Here is a 27,306-nt window from a genome sequence, read left to right as displayed (position 1 = left end):
AATTGGAAAACTGTTAACACCACCACTCATTTTGGATTTTTGCTCCAGTGAAGTAATACACAACACTAAAAAACCTCTGCCAGAGAAAGAAATATTTTAAGACAAATTTGGGTAGAGAACTGCCATATCAACTTCGCAATCCAAGATTACCTCTACTTTTAAAAGCAAAAACTATACATTACGTTTCTACATAAAACGATGATTTCATAAATATTCAATTACTTCATAGAAAGTACCAACGTCTGATACTTTTTATCATAAATATCGTAGTTTTCAATTTGCCTGCGTAAGGATGTCCAGATGTAAGCAGCTAATTGGTACTTGGCGGTTTCCCGCCATCATGTGAAGTCTCCTCTCAACAAGACAGAAGCTATTTGGACGTGGTAATGAACAGACGTGGTTGTCAAGTAAACCGTTTATCTAAGTACTGCGCAACGTTATCATCAATTGTGCAATGTATGGCCGCAGTGTATAGAAGATAATCTGCAAGTGAATAAATTAATATCTCTATGAAAATTTTACGGTCAGGATTTTTATTTCAATTCAGAGCTTATTAAAAATCTTGTGTATACCATAAAAGACGACTCTGGGGTTTCTCACAACAGATTATAGACTTGGAAAAGACCTGCAATTCACAGTATAAGCGACGTTTCATTTGAACCATTTAGTCATTGTCGTAAATTCTGAGCTGGTTACACTACCCTCACGTGTAAGGTGACTGCACGTAAGAGACTCTTGTCGAGAATACCGAAGGTCGTTTCAGAGTCAGGGAGCGCGTTGTCAAGCAACGGAATAACACGGACTTGAAGAGGCAACTCGGTGGCCCAGTGGTGACTCGCAGCTGACAGTACCAGTCTGCAGTCCCGGGGGCTACAAAAACCGAACGTTCGGTGTTGTCTCGGGGCCTGGAAGTCTGTTGTTTGTCTTCCCTGGACAGCACGACTGGGGCGGCTTCTTGTGTTGTGTGTGCACACAGCTCTTCATAATTTCCAGCACACATTTTCTTTTCAAATCTGCCCTCTATACAGCCGACCTTGTCTTACTGGAAATGGAGCAGGCACTCGTATTGCGAAGGAAGAAAGAAAGGAAGGACGACTGGGTTTAACGTACCGTCGACATCGAATTCATTAGAGACGGCCATTAGAGCTCGGATCATGTCAGGGATGAAGAAAGATATCATAGGTGCCTTTTCAACGGAACCATCCCGGCATTTGCCTGGAGTGATTTAGGGGAATCACGGAAAACCTAAATCTGGACGGCCGCAGCCGGGTTTGAACCCTTGTCTTGCCGAATGCGAGTCCAAATGGTTCAAAGGCTCTAAGCATTATCGGACTTAACATCTGAGGTCATCAGTCCGCTAGACTTAGAACTACTGGAACCTAACTAACCTAAGGACATCACACACATCCATGCCCGAGGCAGGATTCGAACCTGCGACCGTAGCGGGTCCAGACTGTAGCGCCTAGAACCGCTCGGCCACAGCGGCCGGCCATGCGAGTCCAGTGTGCTAACCGCTGCGCCTCGTACTATTAGGTAGCGTATAAGGGCTGCGGGTCTGTGCAAATTTCAGCATATTCTTACACTATATAAATACGGGAATTCGGAACCAGTCAATTTTTTGAAATGTTATTTATTGCTTAAACAAGTTTTCGAATTTTTTCAGGCTCATCTTCAGATGACGAACAGCATTTTATATAACTATTTCAAAGCATATACTGGATGCTGGCCTGTGACATTATGGGTGGCTTTGTTATTACTAGCCCTCTATCAGCTTCTATTGCGATTGACAGTATGCAACTCATCACTCATTTTTCACAGGTTACGAAACATAGCTGTGCAGCTGGTGCTTGTTACAAAGAACCACGCGAAATATCGTGTATAATGTACTTTGCTCATAGATGTTATTTCTTTTTCTTTGAATTTAACACAGTCGAAGTTTGGGCAAATGCTTCAGTGAAAACTGTAGTTAACATGACTGCCCAAAAACAAAATAAAGTTGTAGTATATGCAGAGAATTGCAGTTGTTTATTTGTACATGAACTTTACTTTTTAAAACAAGAACAAAACTTGAAATTAACCCCCGTCTTATTTCTATTGTTATATTACCATCGTCTCGAATATTAGTAAAACCAGATTCTGTTTATTGCAGCTAAAGATAATATGTATATGAGTATAATTTATTTCATTAATAGAAGGCTTGCATATTGTAACATAGTGCAGGATTTATTCTGTAGTATGTTATTTGTGTTGAAATCAATGTAAATAGGATGTAAAGAGAGGGTGGTATGGGGGAGTTGGTTGACTGATTAGCTGTTCTGGACTAATAAGTCTTTGAATTTCAGAAGAAAAAGTTTGTTTCTCAGTCCCGTCTGTTCACTGAGTAGGTAGTCCGATGCTGTATTTGTTTTGATAAAGATATCACTTCCTTAAAGCAGGTCAAGTTTCATGCCTTTTTCGGGAAGTTGAAGTATTTGGAGGTTCTCTTGTGAGCTGTTTGTAGAATGAGTGTGTGCGCTAGAAGTATGGCGAAGATTTAGTTGTTCAGGTTGTTGAGACGGACTGCATCCAAAAGCTATTTAAATCTTGTTGTGATGCTTCTACCAGTTTGAGCAATGTAGACGCTAGGACATGAGTTGCAAATGAGTTTCTATACATCTAATTTTTGATACTGTTGCGTAGTGGTTTTGGTTCTATGAATAACGTTGTTCTGTATTTTGTTGTTGGTGATGTACGTCTAGAAAAGGTTGGCAATCTGGTTTGAAGTCATCCCTAGGAAAGACAGGCTTACAAGCATGGTATTCCAGTTTGTGGGTAGTTGTTCAACGGTTGGTCGGTTTAATTTTGTTGTATGGATTAGTTCATCTATTATAGCAGGATGGTAATCCCAAAAGTAAGGTCTCCTATTTTTTTATAAGTTTATTTCTAAAATGGTTTACATCAGTTTCAAGCTTGAACATTTAGCTATTTTTCGACATAATCTCCATTTCTGTCGCTGCATTTTTGTAGACGCTGTGGCAGTTTTTGTATGCCGCTGTCATAGCAGCTCGCCGCCATGCTGTTCAGAAAGTTATGAACCTCTTCTTTCAGCTCGTCGTAATAGAGGGCTACAGTCGTAATGTGTGAGATGTGAATCATTCCGACAGATTTAGATCTCCTCGAGCGTGGGGACAAAAATGCAAAAAGTTTTTGTAAATGTTCAGTGTATGGGAAAACTCCATTTTTGAAGTTTAGGAGAAATGTTGCTCAGGAGACTGATGGATAAGACGAATGCAGAAACTACCAGTCCCAGTGCTACAACGGTAGTTCTGACAGACAGCAATACAGGCAAGAAAACGAAGAAATTAGTCCGAAACGACGGAAGATAAGGATGTAAGAGTGTTCATTTTGCCACTTTTGCAAGAAACAGGGGGAGGTGTATGGAGTCTACGCCAAACTCAAAGTCTTTATTTTGTGGAGTATTTCTGTGTTGCAATGAAAATAAAAAATATTTTGCTGAATTCCACGTAGTAAGTGCGTAATTACCTTCCAGTGCAAGCAACTGGAGCGCCACACAGATCTCAAAAGTACCACCCTTGCAAAATGGTAAAAAAGTTCAGACTCCTGAGAAGAATTCACTATTATTCTCTTACTATTTGTGAGACGGAAAGTGAAAAGTTGCCTCTTACCAAAGAAGTAAAATTTTTAGTACAAGCAGAAACGTTCGATAATGTCTGAAATATCTGTTTTCGTTTGTTTAGTGTGTGTGTGCGTGTGTGTGTGTGTGTGTGTGTGTGTGTGTGTGTGTGTGTGCGTGTGCGTGTGTGTGTGTGTGTTGTGATAATTTACATCATTCTGTACACGTTATCATCGATTTGAAAGTTGTTCGAATCCAACAGGAGTCAACAACAGTATTGAAAGCCATTGATGTGAGTCTTCTGAAAACGGACTTGTCGTAATGGGGAAACAACATCGGCACGAGAAGAGTCCACTTTTCAAAATCTCGCAGTTGTCTATGTAATGCTTCGCAAAACAGCACCTCCTAAATTTCATAAGCGTTTTAAGGAGGTCAGAGTAGCTTTCTGCAAAAGAAGAACAATTTGTGATTATAATAATGCCAAACAAGACACGTCATCCCTTTTTATATATTTACAGTTGGCCATAAGACAAAATAAAAACACCAATATTTTGCCACCCCCAATCAAAAATAAATAAATAAATAAATAAAAATAAAAATAAAATAAAAAAAGGCAGGATTTACTAATTTCTGTCATTTTGTGGCTAATTTACTTGGTTTCAAATTTACATATGCTATAATGTGCTACAGGTCTAAAGAGATTAACCACATAGTGCGTCATATTAACTTAAAAACCTTTGTCCCATTTGACGAATGTCATTTTAAGGGTAATATGTTTGTAAAATTTGTTTGTTAAATATGCCAAATTAAAAAATTGTGATAAAGTGAAACTTTAATACGCCTTATCTCAAAATAGCTCATCACATACATTCAGCCCTTCATAAATCATTCAAATTTAGAGCCAGAATTGTATTTTTTTTTCAATTTTTAAAACTTTAATCCTAAACGTAAAAATTACAATAACACAAAATCGAAAATTTTCGAGAAGAGGTCCCTTTTCGCTTTCCGTCTCACATTTAATGCTATGATTCGTATTAAATCTGGAAAACTGATGTGTTTTTAATAGTTTAGTGTAAGAGGTCCATGACTAAGGAATTTGTTGCTAGCGCACTCATGCTCATGGATTGCTCACGCGCTGCCTGAGATATGTAAGCTATAAGAGAATCTCAGACCACAGAGCAGTGTTGTATTCAGTAGTAACTGTGTGGCAGTAGGAGTAAGTAGTAAGTAGCTAGCAGTCTGGTGTATCGAGATGGCTGGGCCGGCCGTGGGGAGCGATGGCGGTGCCTGAGCGTTGTAGTATAATGTAAAAGCAGCCTCGCACATATGTGCTATTGTTATATCAAGTCCCATGTAAATGTTTTTTAAAAAAATCTCTTAATAATAATCATTCTTATAAAAATTAACTTTTGACAATCATTCATCTCAATTTAAAGAATTTACTAATTTCTCCAATCCATGGTCATCACGATTATTGTAAAGAAAAATCAGTTGTTTCCTTTTATATATGACAAATGTAACGGCCAGCATTGCACTAGCCTGTGCTAGAAAAATTTCTTATAGGAGCAGATATATACGCGTTATCTGGCGGCCTTATTGATGTAAGACTTTCCGGTTTATTCAGTATGATCTTTCAGGGCCATGACGCAGCACTGCTGATGGCCCAATGTACCAATTTAGATTCACAGTCAGTCAATTATTGAAAGGTTATATATGAGTCACATTTTTTATTGGGAGGTTAGTCATGTTATTATTGCGACGTTATGGAATAATAAACTGTTGGGTAGTTACACTGAATGTGAATGGTATACTTATACAGGGTGATTCAAAAAGAATACCACAACTTTAAAAATGTGTATTTAATGAAAGAAACATAATATAACCTTCTGTTATACATCATTACAAAGAGTATTTAAAAAGGTTTTTTTTTCACTCAAAAACAAGTTCACAGATGTTCAATATGGCCCCCTCCAGACATTCGAGCAATATCAACCCGATACTCCAACTCGTTCCACACTCTCTGTAGCATATCAGGCGTAACAGTTTGGATAGCTGCTGTTATTTCTCGTTTCAAATCATCAATGGTGGCTGGGAGAGGTGGCCGAAACACCATATCCTTAACATACCCCCATAAGAAAAAATCGCACGGGATAAGATCGGTATATTTTTTACTGTTGGGAGGTTATTATATATTTTTTAACACTTGGGAGGTTACATCAGCCAATCAAGGGAATCGTCAACTTAGTGTGCGCGAGTAATCAGTGGATGGGCAAATATCTAGTAGGTACATTATGGATGTAGATTGTGGACAGTTGGGGATGTGGGTCTCATGGGGAGTGTGCAAGGGATAAATCCCTGCAGTCGCGCTACTCATCTGTGTCCTCGGTAGCTCAGATGGATAGAGCGTCTGCCATGTAAGCAGTAGATCCCGGGTTCGAGTCCCGGTCGGGGCACGCATTTTCAACTGTCCACATCGACGTATATCAACAACACCTGTCGGCAGCTGAGGGTTTCAATTAATCATCATTTAATAAAGGGTGAAGCCCCATTACTAGTTACCGCTTATCTCCAAGCAAAGGTGCCCACGCGTACGGAACGCAGTCGAGAGTGTGGGGCGAGAGAGAGGACTAGACTTGGCCACTGTTTCTATGTTTCGATACCGTGTATCGATACGTGAAACTGTTTCAGTGTTTCGGAACGGCTGTGGTTCACTGTTTCGAAACAGTCATGTTTCATTCCGCCCCTGTCTTGGATAACCGGACCAGATTCGATCTCGAGCCAGACACAGAAACTGTATCGTTGTTTCAAAATAAGGCTGTTTCAGTCCACCTGTGCCTGGAACGGACTAATTGTATCGAAACAGTGATGTTTCATTCCCCTCTGTGTCGGACGAGATTCGGGCTCGGCACAGGTACTGAAACACAACATACCACTTCGTGAAACACTTTCAAGAGTGTCGAAATCTTTTGACTGGCAATAGCATGAAGCTTAGGATATCCGAAAATAAAACTTCGTTTCTAGCTGACTGTCCTATTCCGAAATGGCGTAACATCTGCTTTATAAACACTAACCAAACAATAAAACAACGTATACTATTCACATTCAAAATAATAAATATGTGAAAATCATTCATTTAAATTACACTTCTTTTATAAGATACGCTTCTCTGTTCATGTACAGTAATCATATTGAGTAACGCAAGTAAGCCTAAACATTTTGAATAAAAAAAAGGCGCAGAGTGACAGTTATTATATACATAAATTTGATGTAGGTATAATTGCCAGCCTGTTTGACATATCACTGATAGTGTAATGGTGAACGGGAAGGGCTGGGAAGCATGGTGAATTTATAGTAACGGTTCGAAACACCTTGAAAGACAAAAATTTTTTCTGTTATATTTTCTTGTTTATTCGAATTATTTGGCGTTATTTGTGAGTCTATAGTCACTGTGCCTATTATCCACAATGGTTCCTTTTGTGTGCATGTAAATTAGCAGTATGGGTATATTACCCATACTAAGGGAATGTGGGAATCCCAGTAGCATATCCGTTGTTTCTGCAGTTTCCTCCCACCTCCAGTTCCGTTCATGGTGGTTCTTCAGTCTTCAGCTATGGCTGTCCTCAGCCAATTGAAAAGTATGAAAGTCGCACGACACGAAAGCAGTGCATTTGCTGCAGGAAATACGAAACTGCCAAGACGCCTAAGTGATAGTTTCATGCTTTGTGCGACATGATTAGCGCTCTCGCACCTCATTTGTGTTTATATGGACATACTTATACAGTAGACATTCAAGATGATAAAATGTGTAGGTTTATTAGATTACAAAACACAAACTGTTTCACTGTTTCGAAATAGCGTATCGAAACATCACATTGTACTGTTTCATTTGTTTCGAAACAGTTACGTGTTTCAGTTTGCGCATCTCTAGAGAGGACTAGGACACGGCAGTGCGTGTTGCGGCGCGCTTAGTACGCGGCGCGTCCGCTGCGGCGCTGACGGGCAGATTAGCTGCCGCGTCCCCCTGCCGGGGGTTAGCGCTACTAGGCGGGCGCGGCGACTCACCCACCGTTGCTGTACATAACGGAGAAGCTTTCGGCGCGCGGCGGCAGCGGCGGCGACGGCGGCTCCGGCGCCGCCTCCATCTTGCCGAAGACGTCGTTGGTGCCGATGCGCGGCATGGCGACTGCTGTCCGCCGGCGGCGGACCTGCTCTGCAGCGGTCGACGGCCGCGCGAATGGGGCGAGCGCGCAGGCCCGCGCAGCCGCCCGCCAGTCGATATGCAGCCGGCGCGCCGCTGCTCGCCCCTGCACCGTGCGGGCGAGCACGCACTGTCGCCGCGGCGAGTGCCAGTCCGCGACCAAACTCCGTAGCGTTGCCGATCACATTGATTGTGCTGCGCCCTGCCGCGCCTATACGAATGCGGCCTCTACCCCCCTCACCAACACACAAACCATGTCCTACGCCAGGGGCGGGCAGGAAACCTGCACGTGTGCGGTGCACTTGCACGCGTGCAGTTAACAGGTGTTCTGCGTGCACACAGGGGCAAGCAGGCCACCCGCTTACCTCCCCGCCCCACCATACCTTCTGTCCACTCCTTCCTCTGTAATACGTTTTATTTTTCTAGCTTACTTTATTGAATGATGGAATAAGGTTAGCAGGAGTGCTTGAAATAAATCATGGTTTGAAAGAGTACCTATTAACTACGATATGTTTTATTTAATTATCGCAGGTGGAGTTTACAATACTTTTAATATCTGGAACAAAATTTCTGCATACACACAAACGCAAAGAGTTAGATAAATTTTCATCACTTACGTTTGCTATTAACCGAGGCTTATTAATTCAGCAAATGGTTTTCCCAGCTCTCACTATATTAAGCGCAATTTTATAGCTTGCACGTACCGCTGGGCTATTATTGTTGTCGCCCTGAAAAATTGAAAACAGTGCTCCATAAAACGTTAAATCAGTTAGATGAGAGACATGACGAGACAAAGTCGCAGATCTCTCGTTACAACGGCAACTAGGACAGATGCATCTAATATCGTCAGGTCGCTCTTCTTAAGCTCAGTCAATTTCCCCATCCGCTCAGAATCCGACAATAAATTGTACTCGTCCTTGTGAAATTTATTATAATGGCCTTCAGTACTAAACTTCCGCTGACCAGCGAGAATACTGCCACATATTAAACATTTAGAATTTTCACGTTTTTGCTCAAAGAAAAAATGATTCTTCCATTACTTTTTAAAAGATAGCAAATCTCCACGTCTCCGTTTCCTTGATTCACTCTGCATTTTCCGATTCTTGTAATACAACTTTCACTACGTAGTGGTCGCTTCGCATCAACGTTCGCGGCTTAGCCTTGTACTACACTGCAGCAACTTGCAGGCTGTCGGCACTGTCCCGTTCGACGCCTGCACGCGAGCAGCACACGTGCAGCGCTGTGCGATCATGAGCCGCGTGCTACGCCAAGGTAGCTTAAAGACAGGCAGGTACCGAGGGAGCTGCCAAGGGTGTAGACACGGAGAGTGGCCTCAAAATTTTATACCTAAAACAAAAGCATCTACATCTACATCTACATGATTACTCTGCAATTCACATTTAAGTGCTTGGCAGAGGGTTCATCGAACGACAATCATACTATCTACCATTCCACTCCCGAACAGCGCGCGGGAAAAACGAACACCTAAACCTTTCTGTTCGAGCTCTAATTTCTCTTGTTTCATTTTGATGATGATTTCTACCTATGTAGGTCGGGCTCAATAAAATACACTCCTGGAAATGGAAAAAAGAACACATTGACACCGGTGTGTCAGACCCACCATACTTGCTCCGGACACTGCGAGAGGGCTGTACAAGCAATGATCACACGCACGGCACAGCGGACACACCAGGAACCGCGGTGTTGGCCGTCGAATGGCGCTAGCTGCGCAGCATTTGTGCACCGCCGCCGTCAGTGTCAGCCAGTTTGCCGTGGCATACGGAGCTCCATCGCAGTCTTTAACACTGGTAGCATGCCGCGACAGCGTGGACGTGAACCGTACGTGCAGTTGACGGACTTTGAGCGAGGGCGTATAGTGGGCATGCGGGAGGCCGGGTGGACGTACCGCCGAATTGCTCAACACGTGGGGCGTGAGGTCTCCACAGTACATCGATGTTGTCGCCAGTGGTCGGCGGAAGGTGCACGTGCCCGTCGACCTGGGACCGGACCGCAGCGACGCACGGATGCACGCCAAGACCGTAGGATCCTACGCAGTGCCGTAGGGGACCGCACCGCCACTTCCCAGCAAATTAGGGACACTGTTGCTCCTGGGGTATCGGCGAGGACCATTCGCAACCGTCTCCATGAAGCTGGGCTACGGTCCCGCACACCGTTAGGCCATCTTCCTCTCACTCCCCAACATCGTGCAGCCAGTGGTGTCGCGACAGGCGTGAATGGAGGGACGAATGGAGACGTGTCGTCTTCAGCGATGAGAGTCGCTTCTGCCTTGGTGCCAATGATGGTCGTATGCGTGTTTGGCGCCGTGCAGGTGAGCGCCACAATCAGGACTGCATACGACCGAGGCACACAGGGCCAACACCCGGCATCATGGTGTGGGGAGCGATCTCCTACACTGGCCGTACACCACTGGTGATCGTCGAGGGGACACTGAATAGTGCACGGTACATCCAAACCGTCATCGAACCCATCGTTCTACCATTCCTAGACCGGCAAGGGAACTTGCTGTTCCAACAGGACAATGCACGTCCGCATGTATCCCGTGCCACCCAACGTGCTCTAGAAGGTGTAAGTCAACTACCCTGGCCAGCAAGATCTCCGGATCTGTCCCCCATTGAGCATGTTTGGGACTGGATGAAGCGTCGTCTCACGCGGTCTGCACGTCCAGCACGAACGCTGGTCCAACTGAGGCGCCAGGTGGAAATGGCATGGCAAGCCGTTCCACAGGACTACATCCAGCATCTCTACGATCGTCTCCATGGGAGAATAGCAGCCTGCATTGCTGCGAAAGGTGGATATACACTGTACTAGTGCCGACATTGTGCATGCTCTGTTGCCTGTGTCTATGTGCCTGTGGTTCTGTCAGTGTGATCATGTGATGTATCTGACCCCAGGAATGTGTCAATAAAGTTTCCCCTTCCTGGGACAATGAATTCACGGTGTTTTATTTCAATTTCCAGGAGTGTATTTTCGCATTCGGAAGAGAAAGTTGGTGACTGAAATTTCGTAAATAGATCTCGCCGCGACGAAAAACGTCTTTGCTTTAATGACTCCCATCCCAACTCGCGAACGAGCTGCCCTTTTTTGCACCCTTTCGCTGTCCTCCGTCGATCCCACCTGGTAAGGATCCCACACCGCGCAGCAATATTCTAACAGAGGACGAACGAGTGTAGTGTAAGCTGTCTCTTTAGTGGACTTGTTCCATCTTCTAAGTGTCCTGCCAATGAAACGCAACCTTTGGCTCGCCTTCCCCACAATATTATCTATGTGGTCTTTCCAACTGAAGTTGTTCGTAATTTTAACACCCAGGTACTTAGTTGAATTGACAGCCTTGAGAATTGTACTATTTATCGAGAAACACTTAAAGACGTTGAAAGGTGGCTACACTGAGCCACAGCGCCAAAAATCGCGCCAGAGAGTGTATTGTTCCGCCGCCTCCACTGGCAGTGCTTTATGAGACGTAGTGGCAGACAGTTCTTGCCGAGAAGTTGTGCGGGACACTGCTTGTAGCAGAAGTCAGTGTGGGATGCGGTAGTGGAGAGTGTTGTTCCATGTTTATGCAGTTATTTGATGGGAGAGATAGCAGATGTTGTTCCAATGGAGATATTGTAATGATCTGAGTGCTTTTCGTCAATATAAATTAAGGTAACTAACTACTGTTCTTTATTTTCTTATTATTTGTGTGTCCTGAATAATGCTTCATTACAGGTTCAGTCAACAAAGCATCTGGCTTGTGTTCTTGTATTAGAGTGTAATTCTGCTTTCCTTACGCAATTATAGTATTTCTAATTTTCTTTTATCACGTCAGTATAATTGGTATTTAACATTTCTTGTCTTGTTGAAGAAGAACCGTGCCAGATGTGCGTTGAGTCACACTACCACACACAGAACAGCGACACTTGTGCCTTGTTGGTTTCGTAGGTTTTATAGTTGCTGGGGACTTAATTAATTAATTGTGTTAACGAAAATTTTCTTACATTCTTTGTTGTCATTCTATGCAGTCAGATAGCGTAACAATTAGTTGTCAGGGCCAGCCGGTTACGAGACTTGCGTAATCGGACATACAGCTACCAAAATTATGTGCATTAGCATTTTAGTAAGCCCCCATGCACGTGGCGACCGCTGCTTCGGATCGTCCCTTGGAATCTTCTGATTGCAAAAGTAGTAGACAGTAGTATTGTTGTAGTAATTTGTAGTTTGGTAATTGTAGTCCATTTTGCATGTGTAGACTTGGTAATTGGTATTCTTCTAATGGTATTTTTCAAAAGTTATTCATTTTTTTTTGTCTTGTCCACGGGTTTGATAATTTAGTGCAATTATTTCAATTGTTCGAGTAAACGTGTTTGAGGGAAGCATATCGTGTGAATGGTATTGTTGGTGATAACGTGTTAAATTCTCCGTAATTTTCATATAGTGACGAGTTTTGTATATTTTGTAAATGATTACGCGATCAATGAAAAAGGCAAAAATGATGGATAGTGAAAATGACGAAATTGTTAACATGGCGAACTCGCCAACACAGGAGAACAGTATGATGGATAATGAAGTGGAAAACAATGTAATAAGTCGGGAAAATAGTCCGGAACCAGTTCAAGGTTTTTCTCAATCAGAAAATTCACAGAATACGAGAGTAACGATAGAAGATTCTGGAATAGTATCGAACACAGATAGCCTTATGGCTATGCAGAAGGAAGTTAGTTTTGTGGGAAATGTGAGGGGTGAAAAGAATTTTGAAACAGTTACTTTGGAGCAGTTGATGAGTGCTATATTAAATATGGGAACAATGCATACTCAGTTTAGATCTGAATTAAAAACAGAAATAGGAACAATTAAAACTGAGATGGGAACTTTGCGATCTGAAATTAAAACAGATAGGGGAACAATGGAGCAGTTTCGATCTGAATTAAAAACAGATAGGGAAACAATGGAAACACGGTTAGACTCATTGGGATTACAGTTAGGATCTGAATTGAAAACGGTGGCAACACGGCTAGAAACAGAGATGGAAACAATGGAAACACGGTTAGATTCACGAATAGGGACATGTTTCAAAAATATGAAAGATGAATTAAAGAAAGAAATCAGAGAAGAAGTACAACCGATTTTGAATTCTCACAATAATAGATTAATTGCAGTAGAGATTAGACAAAGGGAACAGGATAGAGAACAGGAAGAAAGAGATCGCGTGATAGTACAGAAATTTTCAGAGTTAAATTTACAACGTGCAAAAGATAAGGAAGAAATATTTGAGAGAATCGAGGAATCCGTACCAAATGATAGAATAAATAATCTAACACAACTATATGAACAGTTAACTACTAAATGTGTTAATACTGAAACCCGAGTCGCGACACTTACGGAAGACGTAAATAAACAGAAAGAACAAATAGGTGACTTATCGGAAAGAGTGGAGGAGATTTCAGATAAATTGACAAATCTTAGTTTGAATGGGGACAGAGATTCAGATGACACAGCTCCATTGCCATTTTCAGAAACCGAAGAGTACCAGAGCATAAATAAACATGTTGAAAATCAGGGAAAATTTAATGAACGCGTTAAAAGGGAAGTGGAGGCATTACGAAAGCAAGTCAAACAAATTGAAGGCGAAATCGTAGGAAAAGACAGCAGAAGGAATTTAGAATCACAGATAGCAGAGGGGTTTGAAGAAAGTAATTTGTTTTATTTACGAGATGCAACAAGAGAGCGACAGGCGCGCGAACTTGGCAATAATCGACATTTGGACTGGGACAGACGCGGTAGGTCTTTGTCGCCACGAGGCGAAAACTTTGACTATAAACACTTTTTGACTGTTCGGAAATTTAAGATCTTCCGCAATTCTAAAAATGACATACATCCATGTTCATGGTTAGATCAATTTATGTACGCACTTCCACCAAATTGGCCACTAAGTCACAAACTGGAATTTATGTGTGGGTATTTAGAAAACGAACCGGCGACGCGGATGCGCGCACTCATTAGAGATTGTAATAATCTGAATGATTTTTATCATGCATTTCTATCGGCATATTGGTCCGAAAACACGCAAGACAGAGTCAAACACAGTCTTATCATGCAGCGTAATTTCAAACAGTCTGAATTCCGCACGCCAGCGGAATATTTTGAAGACATGATTCGAAAGAATCAGTTCCTTTCCAACCCTTATAGCCCGACTGAATTAATTCGCATTTGTTTAACCAAGCTGCCACAATCCATAAGACAAATTGCTTTAGCCGGAAGATGTAAAGACGACATTGAGACTTTTAAGACTTTGCTACAAGAACTCGAGTACGACAATGACGACGGGACTACCTGTAATTTTTTCAGTAACAGTAATTATGATAGATTTTCAGAGAAAAGGGATAGTGATCGGAACGGACGTTATAGCGGTAATTTTGAGAATGACAGACGAAACAGACAGGACAATAGATACCAGCCTTATGACAATAACAGACGTTCTAACAGAAACTACACAGACAATTATAGTAACGGTAATTCGTACCGGAATGATCAATCATACGGAAACAGTAATCGGTATCATCAAGACAGAAATTATTCATACAGTAATAGAAATTCTTACCACAGAAATAACCAGGGTAATAGATACAATAATTTCAGAAGTGACAGTCGAAATTACACAAGAAGTACTTATGCAGACAGACAGGAAAATAGAAATTTTAATAACAGACACAACCAAGAATTTGTATCTAACAGACAGGAGGGACCTAAGTGGCATCCTCCACGTGACAGAACTTCAGAGAGACAAGTGCAAATCGTAGAAATGGATCCGCGAAATGACGCGAATACTCAAAGACGTGACGCAAACAATCGACAATGACTTGTAGCTTCGGCTTCTGGCAGCAATATAGACGGTTCAGAAAGTAATGACACTACGACTTTACACTACGTACGCCTGGAAGACATGAGAGACATTTTGTTAGACGAAAAGGAAAATAATGTAGACGCATTTTTACATCCTGTTATTGAAATATGTGTGGGTAAGAATAAGTTCACTGCAGTTTTAGATTCTGGGAGCCCATTGAACGTCATTAGTGAATCAGTTTTTCGTATATGTGAAAGGACTATTGCCTGTCCTGTGTTACCTATTTCTAAAACTACAATTCGAGGAGCGATTTCTGGAAAAAGTGTAGAAGTTAAACAACAGACCAACCTAAATTTCAATTGTCAAGGATACGAATTTTCTGCTAATTTTATTATTGTTCCATTACTCAGTACACAAATTATATTAGGTATGGAGTTTCTTAACGCACATAAGGCAATTTTAAACTTTAAAGAAGGAAGTGAGAATTTGACTGTTGCCGGAATGCCGAAATGTTTGAAATTTTTCGAGTGTTTAACAAGATCTGAGTCAGATACAAAATGTTTAAGGTTTCTTACTTCTGATGTTTTCATTGAGCATTATGACGACAATGTGTTTATTCATGACAATGACAATAGATACAGAGACGCGATGGATGATATAATTAATAGCGAAGAACTAATTAATGAAAAGGTTAAGAAAGCTGAAGTGCCAGATGACGTTGCAAGAGAAGAGCTGCACCACATTTTGACTTCACATGCTATAGTATTTAGTCATCACACAGGAACTATACAAGGCTTACAATATTTATTTAAAGTAAAAGAACACACACCATTTCGCGGGAAAACGTACGCTATTCCTTTGGCTTACAGAGACAAGGTTAAGAATGAACTTCAGTACATGTTAGATCAGGGCATTATTGAGCCTGCAGTCAGTCCTTATACTAGCCCATTACATGTCGTTCTTAAAAAAGATGGGTCGATTCGTTTGGTTCTGGATTCCAGACAGATAAATAATATCATCATTCCTGAAACTGACCGCCCACAAAACTTAGATGAACTTCTTCAACATTTCCATGGAATTAAAATTTTATCCACGATTGACATGCGCGCAAGTTTTTGGCAAATAGAACTCCACCCTGATTGTAGAAAATATACTGCCTTTTTAGCCTTTGGTAACTGTTACCAATTTCGGAAATTACCGTTTGGACTTACTGTATCCTCAGCAGCATTCATTCGTAGCTTAAATGAAATTTTACCTGTTTATCTTCGTGACAATATTACTTCTTATGTTGACGACATTCTTATTGCTAAACGTTCTTGGAGTGAGCACAACAAAATTTTGGATTCATTGTTACGTATTTTTGCAAGAGTTGGCATTACAGTAAACTTGGAAAAATCTGAATTTGGTCGTTCTCAGGTGAGATTTCTCGGTCACATTATTTCTACAGAAGGTATTCTTCCTGATCCAGAAAAATTAGACGCTATTCGTAATTATGCTGTTCCTACCACAAAACGTGATGTTCGTAGTTTTCTTGGTGTCTGTAATTTTCTTAGACGCTTTGTTAGATTGGACGATTTGGCCACACCTCGTTTATGTGAACTATCTGGAAAGAAATCTAATTGGTGTTGGGATGAGGAAGCTCAGTCAGAATTTGAACAACTTCGTGATGCTTTAGTTGCTGCTCCACTTCTTTCACACCCGGATTTATCTAAAGATTTTTGTTTGGCGACGGACTCATCATACAAAGGACTAGGTGCACATTTATTTCAAGAGATAGAAGAAGACGGCGTTGTAGTACAAAAGACTATTGCATTTGGAAGTCGTGTTCTCTCGAAATCAGAAAAGAATTATTCGATTACGGAACTTGAAGCTTTGGCTGTTGTTTGGGCTTTTACAAAATTTCGCACATTTTTGTTGGGCAGACATACTAAGGTTTACACCGATCATCGAGCTCTGGAATTTCTTATGTCAACAAAATTAACTCATGGCAGATTGTCACGATGGGCGTTGTACCTACAGGAATTTGATTTTAGTATTGTTTACATACAGGGTTCTTCAAATATTGTTGCCGATGCTTTATCACGTGCACCTATGGGTTTGAAACAAAGTGCTGAAGAGGACTGCAAGGAAAACAATTATTGTTTGATGTATATTCAAGGTGTTGCGTTTGAGAACTTTATTTCGTCTTCGCTCCAGGACATCGCTAAGGAGCAAAATAAGGATCCAATCTGGAAGGACATTAAGGATAAGTGGAGGAGAAAGGAAAGCGTAGCGATTAGACAGCATTATTTAGTTCGCAATGACATTCTTTTTAAACGGAAATCGGTCGACAACTCTGTTTGGTTAGTTTGTATTCCTGATGAGTGGGTTAATAAGCTGATTTGGTATACGCATTTCAGTTATGCACACTTTGGTCCCAGAAAATGCTTTCATAAATTACGAGAAAATTGCTACTTCAATAATATGGAAAAACGTATTCGATTTGTTCTTGCCAAATGCAAATTATGTCAAAAGGCTAAACCGCCGACAGTTTCTCACAGAGCACCGTTGTTTCCTATCATTCCAGCAAAATTAAAGGGCATGGCTGCAGTTGATTTGTTCGGTCCAGTGGTTCGATCTACTAATGGTTTTGCGTACATTTTCGTAGCAGTGGAGTTGACATCAAAATATGTGTGTTTTACACCGTTACGCAAAGCAACAGCTCGTTCAGTATCTAATGCTTTCATTAACCATTTTCTTAAAGAAGTGGGTCATGTTGATAAGGTTATATCAGATAATGGATCACAGTTTCGTTCTAAAATTTGGCTTCGTACTCTACAGCGTCGTAAAATTAAACCAATCTTCATTTCACTTTTTCACCCTCAATCTAACGCTTCAGAGAGATGGATGAAGGAAATCAATAAATTGTGTCGTCTTTATTGTCATCAGAATCACAGAACGTGGGATCAGTATCTTCACATTTTTCAAAACATTCTGAATGAACTCCCTAATGATTCAACTTCTTTACCACCTATACTGATATTAAAAAACAAAGCACCGACAAATCGCATTTCTGAAATCGTTCCTTTTCCGCCTACACGGAAACTGCGGCATTCTGAAGTTGTCAACCTGGCTCTACAAAATATTGCATCTGCGGCTGCTAGAAGAGTGAAATCAGCTAAGCGTCCTGGTCGTTTAAAAATCTTGTCAGTTGGTCAGAAGGTGTTAATTAAGTCGCATCGATTGTCTCACAAAGGAAAAGGCTTGTGTCGCAAATTTTTTCTGCTTTATAATGGTCCATATAGAATTCGCAAAATTATTCATGATAACACTGTAGAAGTAGAAACTCTTAAATCACGACGCTCTAAAGGAATACATCATATATCTAACGTTAAAATTTTTGTGGAATGATATACTTTTGAAAAATTTTTGCAGAATGACATACTTTTGAGAAACTAACAGATGTATGTAAACACGGGGAGAGTACAAGGACACCGCGCTGTGTTTTGGCGGCGGCACACACTCAAAGCAACAGTCAAGTCTGCGCCGCACAGGGCAGTCGTTGACCGCAATCAATCACTTCCTACGTCACGCGCCTACAGCTGATCGAGCGCTCAGTGCGAATGCACTGACAGCCGTAAATAAATACACAGTCTAATTTCTCCGACTAAATTCAGTATAAAGCTATAGTGACTTGTTGAATTCTGTTATTAACATTCAGTATTTTTCAGGATACGGTTCTATAAAATATTTAAGAACTTCAGGTAAATTCTGTGCGTGTCCGACGTTAAGACGACTTGCTATCGAGAAAATTTCAGGAAAAATGTCATTTCGAAGAAGAAAGTAATAAACTAAAAAAGGTAACTATTAATTGAGTTTATTTTTTCAGGTAACATATTTCCACTTAGGTACGTACTTTAGACGTAATTTGCTGCTCGCGATTACGTGATTCATACTTTGTGCTAATTACATGTTCAATGAAATTACTTGTGAAGCGACGTGCTTGCGTACGTTAACTGATTTTGACAGTGATTATTAATGTACTGGATTGTAACTTGTGTATACTATGCATCGCTTGGCTGCACTGCTTTTTCACTGATGTCATATTTTTAATTATGTGCCTGCTGTGCTTATTTATTTAAATTATAATTGTCACCTGATTAATTGTGCTGATGTGGTTAGGTATGTAAGTTATACTTTGTGATTTATCTGCTTGCGCCTTCATGTTTACTTATTTGCTTGCGCCTTCATGTTTAGTTATTAGATTACATATGAACATTTATTTGCTTACGGTTATACGATGCTGATGACCTGTTTATTACGTAAGATATGTTTGCTGCTATGCGTATGGATTGCATATTTATACAATTCTGTTTGTTGTCACAACTACTCTTTAATTTTGTATATAGAAATGCTATTATACTGTGTATGAACATAGAGTTTAGGTTACACTATGGTACTAGTTACAGATTGTTCGCTTGGCAGAGCCTCGTTGTAAGATTTGTGCTGCATCCACTTGTTGACATTCTGTTCTCTACTGGTATATTTACTCGCTATTGCTTGTTTTGCTTACGCTCAGTGCTTTATATTTTAACATAAGAAAATGAACTGCAATAATTCGACGAACGACATTAGTACAAGAAACATCATAGAAGTCACATGAGTTGGAGGTTTTAGGAAAGCTGTATAAATGTATGCCAATAGGAAGGAAGCTAACGACATGACATACTAACAGAGTTATTACACTGCATTTTTCGTGAGCAATTGAAATAGGAAGTGACACTTGACACAAGAAATACTCCACATGTTTGCTTCTGTTTGCCATAATTCTTGAAGTGGTGTACACACTGTGAAATATTAGGATCATTCACACTCCGTAATCGTACTTAATTACTGAGGGTTATTTGAACTAAGTCTGTTAGAGGTCATGTATGCATTCTTTGTTTATAATTCATAATGAGTAGAAGATTTTGGTCAGATGGATTACACAGAGGTTGTGTGTTGACAGTGTGTCTTCGGATTGTATGGGATGAGGAGGTTTGCATTAGGATTTTATCGACGAAACTGACTAGAGGAAAGAGTTATTATGGAAGTGAAATGATATTGGTGCTAAGGTTTATATGTAGCGACGTATTGAAGAGGTATTATAGAGGTATTGAGATTATATGAAGTTGATTTGAGTCTTAGTGGATAAGAGGCAAGTAAGTGAGGTGCATATTTTTTTGTTGTTGGTCTATATGGAACAAGGAGGATGAAGATAGCAGACTAGAACACTAAAATGGAAGTAAGATTGTCTACACACACTTTGTTAAATCACTAAGCAGTATGTATTTTTTTTTTTTGGAGAGAGGAAGCATTGCATATCTTGGCACACTGACAGTTGTTCAACAACCGTACATTTTGATCTGGCTTGGCAAACATTGGTCTTGACATGATGACTATGACGTTGACTTAACTATTATTGACTGTTATACATTGCTGTCACTACTACTTGATACACATGATGAACATGAAATTCGACAGAAGTGGATTCAGACAGTTAACACTATACAATTACACAGTAGTGCTTAATGTAGATGAAAGATGAGTGAGTGTGTTTTGTGTGTTTTCCTTTCCTAATCCTACCCACCTATCTCCTAAATATTATTTTATTTGTTTGTAGTGGCTTGCACTGACACCCAAAAATATTAACTGATGTTTGTGTATTTGTAATAGTAATATAACAATTATCTGATATCATTTGTGTGTTTGTTATGATTTGTATGTTTAGTGTAAAAGCATTGTAAAAGCATTTGTAAGTGTATTCAAACTATTGTTCATGCTTGAACTGTCTGAGTAGGGACGAAATTATGGACTGTTACTTGTACTGTTTCTACATGATTGGTGCCACTAGGACATGTTTAATTTCTGCTAATGAACTGTGTGATCAGTGATAGTGAATATGATGGACTGCTCTCTGCACCTGTTCCACAATGCTGGGTGCCACTGACGAACTGCTTCTACTGAGATGATGTCACCTGTTGCTGTCTGCACCTGTTCCATAATGCTGGGTGCCACTGATGGACTGATTCTACTGAGATGATGTCACCTGTTGCTGTTTGTACCTGTTCCACAATGCTGGGTGCCACTGATGGATTGATTCTACTGAGATGATGTCACCTGTTGCTGTTTGCACCTACTCAACATTGCTGGGTGCCATTGATGGACTGCTTCTACTGAAATGATGTTACTTCTTGCTGTCTGCACCTGTTCCACAATGCTGGGTGCCACTGATAGACTGCTTCTACTGAGATGATGTCACTTATTGCTGTCAGCACCTATTCAACAGTGCTGGGTGCTACTGCTGGAACTGTGAACTACTTGTTGTGAATATTTGTATTAACTGATTTTTTGTGTATTACTGTTTGTGAAAAGTTATAAGACTGCTCATATTCGTCATTGCTGACGTTATCGATTGAATTGTTTAACCACATGATATTTCTGTAAACTATTATGTAAAGTCACATGTATGAAAGAATTTGTATTGCTTAGTGTATTTTATACATTAGGCTATTGAAAGGTCAGTGCAAAGCCAAAATTTTATCTAGTTATATGATATTTACGTATTAATATGATCTTTTATTTTTGTCTGTATTTTTTTTGACGAATTTGGTGGTATTTTCACCACCAATGCTGGCAAAAATACCATCAAATTCTAGCCCGTGGAGGAAGGGCATATGAAAGGTGGCTACACTGAGCCACAGCGCCAAAAATCGCGCCAGAGAGTGTATTGTTCCGCCGCCTCCACTGGCAGTGCTTTATGAGACGTAGTGGCAGACAGTTCTTGCCGAGAAGTTGTGCGGGACACTGCTTGTAGCAGAAGTCAGTGTGGGATGCGGTAGTGGAGAGTGTTGTTCCATGTTTATGCAGTTATTTGATGGGAGAGATAGCAGATGTTGTTCCAATGGAGATATTGTAATGATCTGAGTGCTTTTCGTCAATATAAATTAAGGTAACTAACTACTGTTCTTTATTTTCTTATTATTTGTGTGTCCTGAATAATGCTTCATTACAGGTTCAGTCAACAAAGCATCTGGCTTGTGTTCTTGTATTAGAGTGTAATTCTGCTTTCCTTACGCAATTATAGTATTTCTAATTTTCTTTTATCACGTCAGTATAATTGGTATTTAACATTTCTTGTCTTGTTGAAGAAGAACCGTGCCAGATGTGCGTTGAGTCACACTACCACACACAGAACAGCGACACTTGTGCCTTGTTGGTTTCGTAGGTTTTATAGTTGCTGGGGACTTAATTAATTAATTGTGTTAACGAAAATTTTCTTACATTCTTTGTTGTCATTCTATGCAGTCAGATAGCGTAACAATTAGTTGTCAGGGCCAGCCGGTTACGAGACTTGCGTAATCGGACATACAGCTACCAAAATTATGTGCATTAGCATTTTAGTAAGCCCCCATGCAACGTAACCAGGAGAGGTACATAAGTTCTGCTGCCTATTGTTTTCCTACCTTCTCTCTACGAGAACAAGATTTTCTGTCGGCCCGCGACTGTAAAGTCATGCAGCTGTCACGATGCTATGTCGTCCAAGAACCATGTACCGGGTGATCAAAAAGTCAGTATAAATTTGAAAACTTAATAAACCACAGAATAATGTGGATAGAGAGGTAAAAATTGACACATGCTTGGATTGACATGGGGTTTTATTAGAACAAAAAAAAAAGTTCACAAAATGCCCGACAGATGGCGCTGGACAACAAAAGGTCAATGACTACGCATGACAATCGTGTATAAAAGGAGCTGTAATGAGAGAGAATCAGATGTGCCAGCAGTCGCAGCATGTTGACGTTACCTGAAAAGGCGCTTTTAGGGAAGCTGTATTATCAAAATGGGGAATGCGCTAGTTCAGCGTTACGATCCTATCGCCATAGGAAGGGGAGTCGAACGGGTAAAGGTCCGTTGACAAATGCAACTGTGGCGAGAATGATTTCGAAGTTCGAAGCTACGGGTTGTTTAGACGATAGACCCCGTAGTGGCCGACCGAGCATAAGGCGTAATGCTGCTGAGACAGTTCAGGAAGAAATGGAGACTGTAGCGGGTTCGTCTATGCACGGGGAAGTGTTTACTGTTTGGTTGGCACTTAGGCGTACCCTCCGATGCTATCTATACAAAATCCATCGGCATCATGAACTGTTACCTGGCGATTTGGTGAAGCGGAGGGCATTTGCGGTGCGGCCGTTTCAAAAGATGGCGGAAGATGGCGATTGGTTGAGTAACGTGTTGTGGACCGACGAAGCTCATTTCGCGCTCCGGGGGTCTGTCAACGCCACAAATGCAGAATTTGGCCTACCGAAAATCCTATAAATGTCGTGGAAACTCCATTGCACGACGAGAAAGTCACGGTATGGGTTGGATTTACCACATGTACCGTTATCGGGCCTTTTTTTCTTCGAGGAAATGCGTGATTCTGGTTTTGTAACTGCTACCGTTACGGGTGAGAGGTACGCCGATATGTTACAGAATCGCATCATCCCCAGCCTGGCTGATAAACAACTGCTGGAACGTACGATGTTTATGCAGGATGGCGCTCCACCCCATATTGCTAGACGCGTGAAAGATCTCTTGCGCGCGTCGTTTGGTGATGATCGTGTGCTCAGTCGCCACTTCCGTCATGCTTGTACTCCCAGGTCCCCAGACCTCAGTCCGTGCGATTATTGATTTTGGGGTTACCTGAAGTAGCAAGTGTATCGTGATCAACCGACATCTCAAGGGATGCTGAAAGACAACATCCGACGCCAATGCCTCACCATAACTCCGGACATGCTCTACAGTGCTGTTCACAACATTATTCCTCGACTAAAGCTATTGTTGAGGAATGATGGTGGACATATTGAGCATTTCCTGTAAAGAACATCATCTTTGCTTTGTCTTACTTTGTTATGCTAATTATTGCTATTCTGATCAGATGAAGCGCCATTTGTCGGAAATTTTTTGAACTTTTGTATTTTTTTGATTCTAATAAAGCCTCATGTCATTCCAAGCATGTGTGTCAATTTGTACCTCTCTATCTACATTATTGCGTGATTTATTCAGTTTTCAAATTTATACTGACTTTTTGATCACCCGGTACATTGAAGACCCAAAGAAACTGGTACACCTGCCTAATATCATGTAGGGTCCCCGCGAGCACGAAGAAGTGTCGTAACACGACGTGGCATGGACTTGAATAATGTCTGAAGTAGTGCTGGAAGGAACTGACACCATGAATCTGGTGCAAATCTCTTCTTAACAGCACGTTGCAAGCCATCCCAGATATGCTCCGTAATGTTCAGGTTTGGGGAGTTTGGTGCCCAGCGGAAGTGTTTAAAGTCAGAAGACTGTTACTGGAGCCACTCTGTAGGAATTCTGGACGTGAGGGACGTCGCATTCTCCTACTGGAATTGCCCAAATCGGTCGGGATGCACAATCGACATGAATGAATGAAGGTGATCAGACAGGATGCTCGCATACGTTTTACCTGTCAGCGTCGTATCTAGATCTATTGGGGATCCCGTATCGCCGGCCGCTGTGACCGAGTGGTTCTAGGCGCTTCAGTGCGGAAATGCGTTGCTGCTACGGTCGCAGGTTCGAATCCTGCCTTGGGCATGCATGTGTGTGTTGTCCTTAGGTTAGGTTTAAGTAGTATTAAGTCTAGGGGTCTAATGACCTCAGATGTTAAGTCCCATAGTGCTCAGAGCCATTTGAACCATTTGGTCCCGTATCACTACAACTGCACACGTCCCACACCATTACAGAACCTCCACCAGCTTGAACAATCTCCTGCTGATATGCAGGGTCGTTGGATTCATGAGGTTGTCTCAATACCGGTACACGCCCATCCGCTCGATACAATTTGAAACGAGACTCGTCCGACCAAGCAACATGTTTCCAGTCATCAACAGTCCAGTGTCGGTGTTGAAGGGCCCAGGCGAGGCGTAAACCTTTGTGTCGTGCAGTCATCAAGGGTACACGAGTGAGCCTTTCGCTCCGAACGCCCATGTTTCGTTGAATGGTTCGCACGCTGACACTTGTTGATGGCCCAGCATTGAAATCTGCAGCGGTTTGCGGAACGGTTGCACTTCCGTCACGTTTAACGATTATCTTCAGTTGTTGTTGGCCCCGTTCTTGTAGGACTTCCGGAAGCAGCAATGTCGGAGACTTTGTACTTTACCAGATTCCTGATATTCACGGTACACTCGTGAAATGCTCGTAAGGCAAAATCCCTACTTCGGCTGTGATGCTCTGCCTCATCGCTCGTGCGCCGACTATAAAACCACGTTCAAACTCACTTAAGTCTTGATAGCCTGTCATTGCAGCAGCAGCAACCGATCTAACAACTGCGCCAAAACTTACTGTCTTATACAGCCGATCCCGAAGGCAGCGCCGTATTCCGCCTGTTTACATATCCCTGTATTTGAAGACGCATACCTATACCAGTAGTGAAGGTAGCACAGGATCAAGTAGGTAAAAAGACGAGGGCTGGTAGAAATCCTTGGGTAACAGAAGAAATATTGAATTTGATTGATGAAAGGAGAAAATATAAAAATGCAGTAAATGAAGCAGGCAAAAAGGAATACAAACGTCTCAAAAATGAGATCGATAGGAAGTGCAAAATGGCTAAGCAGGGATGGCTAGAGGACAAATGTAAGGATGTAGAGGCTTATCTCACTAGGGGGAAGATAGATACTGCCTACACGAAAATTAAAGAGACCTTTGGAGATAAGAGAACCACTTGTATGAACATCAAGAGCTCAGATGGAAACCCAGTTCTAAGCAAAGAAGGGAAAGCAGAAAGGTGGAAGGAGTATATAGAGGGTCTATACAAGAGCGATGCACTTGAGGACAATATTATGGAAATGGAAGAGGATGTAGTTGAATATGAAATGGGAGATACGATACTGCGTGAAGAGTTTGACAGAGCACTGAAAGACCTGAGTCGAAACAAGGCCCCCGGATTAGACAACATTCCAGTAGAACTACTGACGGCCTTGGGAGAGCCAGTCCTGACAAAACTCTACCATCTGGTGAGCAAGATGTATGAAAGAGGCGAAATACCCTCAGACTTCAAGAAGAATATAATAATTCCAATCCCAAAGAAAGCAGGTGTTGACAGATGTGAAAATTACCGAACAATCAGTTTAATAAGCCACAGCTGCAAAATACTAACGCGAGTTCTTTACAGACGAATGGAAAAACTAGTAGAAGCCGACCTCGGGGAAGATCAGTTTGGATTCCGTAGAAATACTGGAACACGTGAGGCAATACTGACCTTACGACTTATCTTAGAAGAAAGATTAAGGAAAGGCAAACCTACGTTTCTAGCATTTGTAGACATAGAGAAAGCTTTTGACAATGTTGACTGGAATACTCTCTTTCAAATTCTAAAGGTGGCAGGGGTAAAATACAGGGAGCGAAAGGCTATTTACAGTTTGTACAGAAACCAGATGGCAGTTATAAGAGTCGAGGGACATGAAAGGGAAGCAGTGGTTGGGAAGGGAGTAAGACAGGGTTGTAGCCTCTCCCCGATGTTATACAATTTGTATATTGAGCAAGCAGTAAAGGAAACAAAAGAAAAATTCGGAGTAGGTATTAAAATCCATGGAGAAGAAATAAAAACGTTGAGGTTCGCCGATGACATTGTAATTCTGTCAGAGACAGCAAAGGACTTGGAAGAGCAGTTGAACGGAATGGATGGTGTCTGGAAGGGATTGTATAAGATGAACATCAATAAAAACAAAACGAGGATAATGGAATGTAGTTGAATTAAGTCAGGTGATGTTGAGGGTATTAGATTAGGAAATGAGACACTTATAGTAGTAAAATAGTTTTGCTATTTGGGGAGCAAAATAACTCATGATGGTCGAAGTAGTGAGGATATAAAATGTAGACTGGCAATGGCAAGGAAAGCGTTTCTGAAGAAGAGAAATTTGTTAATATCGAGTATAGATTTAAGTGTCAGGAAGTCGTTTCTGAAAGTATTTGTATGGAGTGGAGCCATGTATGGAAGTGAAACATGGACGGTAAATAGTTTGGATAAGAAGAGAATAGAAGCTTTCGAAATGTGGTGCTACAGAAGAATGCTGAAGATTAGATGGGTAGATCACTTAACTAATGAGGAAGTATTGAATAGGATTGGGGAGAAGAGAAGTTTGTGGCACAACATGACCAGAAGAAGGAATCGGTTGGTAGGACATGTTCTGAGGCATCAAGTGATCACCAATTTAGTATTGGAGGGCAGCGTGGAGGGTAAAAATCGTAGGGGGAGACCAAGAGATGAATACACTAAGCAGATTCAGAAGGATGTAGGTTGCAGTAGGTACTGGGAGATGAAGAACCTTGCACAGGATAGAGTAGCATGGAGAGCTGCATCAAACCAGTCTCAGGACTGAAGACCATAACAACAACAACAACCTATACCAGTTTCTTTGGCGTTTCAGTGTATATCACTAAACGGCTAGATCATCCCCCTGTTGCAGGTCGTCTTACCGAACGGCTTCCACGGACAGTTTTTCCCAATATCTCCTGCTGAGGGTTATTTATAATTTACGAGAAGCAACTAAACTTCACTTTTTATAACACATCATACTAAATCCGGTGTACAATAACTCACATAAACAATAAGATTTTTAACTTGCAATTTTTTAG

The 27,306-nt window shown here is 41.3% G+C and overlaps 1 protein-coding gene and 1 non-coding gene across 4 annotated transcripts in view; one reads left to right on the top strand and one right to left on the bottom strand.

The window, feature by feature from the left end:
- The window catches only part of LOC126187961 (band 7 protein AGAP004871), a 499,920-nt gene that overhangs the window by 330,357 nt on the left and 142,257 nt on the right, over nucleotides 1–27,306 (bottom strand). Inside the window, exon 1 of one of the 3 annotated variants that reach the window (XM_049929340.1) lies at nucleotides 7,680–7,809. The exons of the other annotated variants lie outside the window; for them this stretch is intronic. Coding sequence (XP_049785297.1) covers nucleotides 7,680–7,791 — 112 coding nt within the window. The 5' untranslated portion in view covers nucleotides 7,792–7,809. Of the gene's footprint in view, nucleotides 1–7,679; nucleotides 7,810–27,306 lie in introns of those variants that run through there. 3 annotated transcript variants of the gene reach the window in all.
- Trnat-ugu (transfer RNA threonine (anticodon UGU)) lies at nucleotides 5,993–6,066 on the top strand. The gene has a single exon. It is a non-coding gene; the product is annotated as a tRNA-Thr (tRNA).

The sequence above is a fragment of the Schistocerca cancellata genome, chromosome 5 (genome assembly GCF_023864275.1).
Source record: "Schistocerca cancellata isolate TAMUIC-IGC-003103 chromosome 5, iqSchCanc2.1, whole genome shotgun sequence".
Classification (NCBI taxonomy): Eukaryota; Metazoa; Arthropoda; class Insecta; order Orthoptera; family Acrididae; genus Schistocerca; species Schistocerca cancellata.
This window is presented reverse-complemented; position numbering and strand designations above follow the sequence as displayed.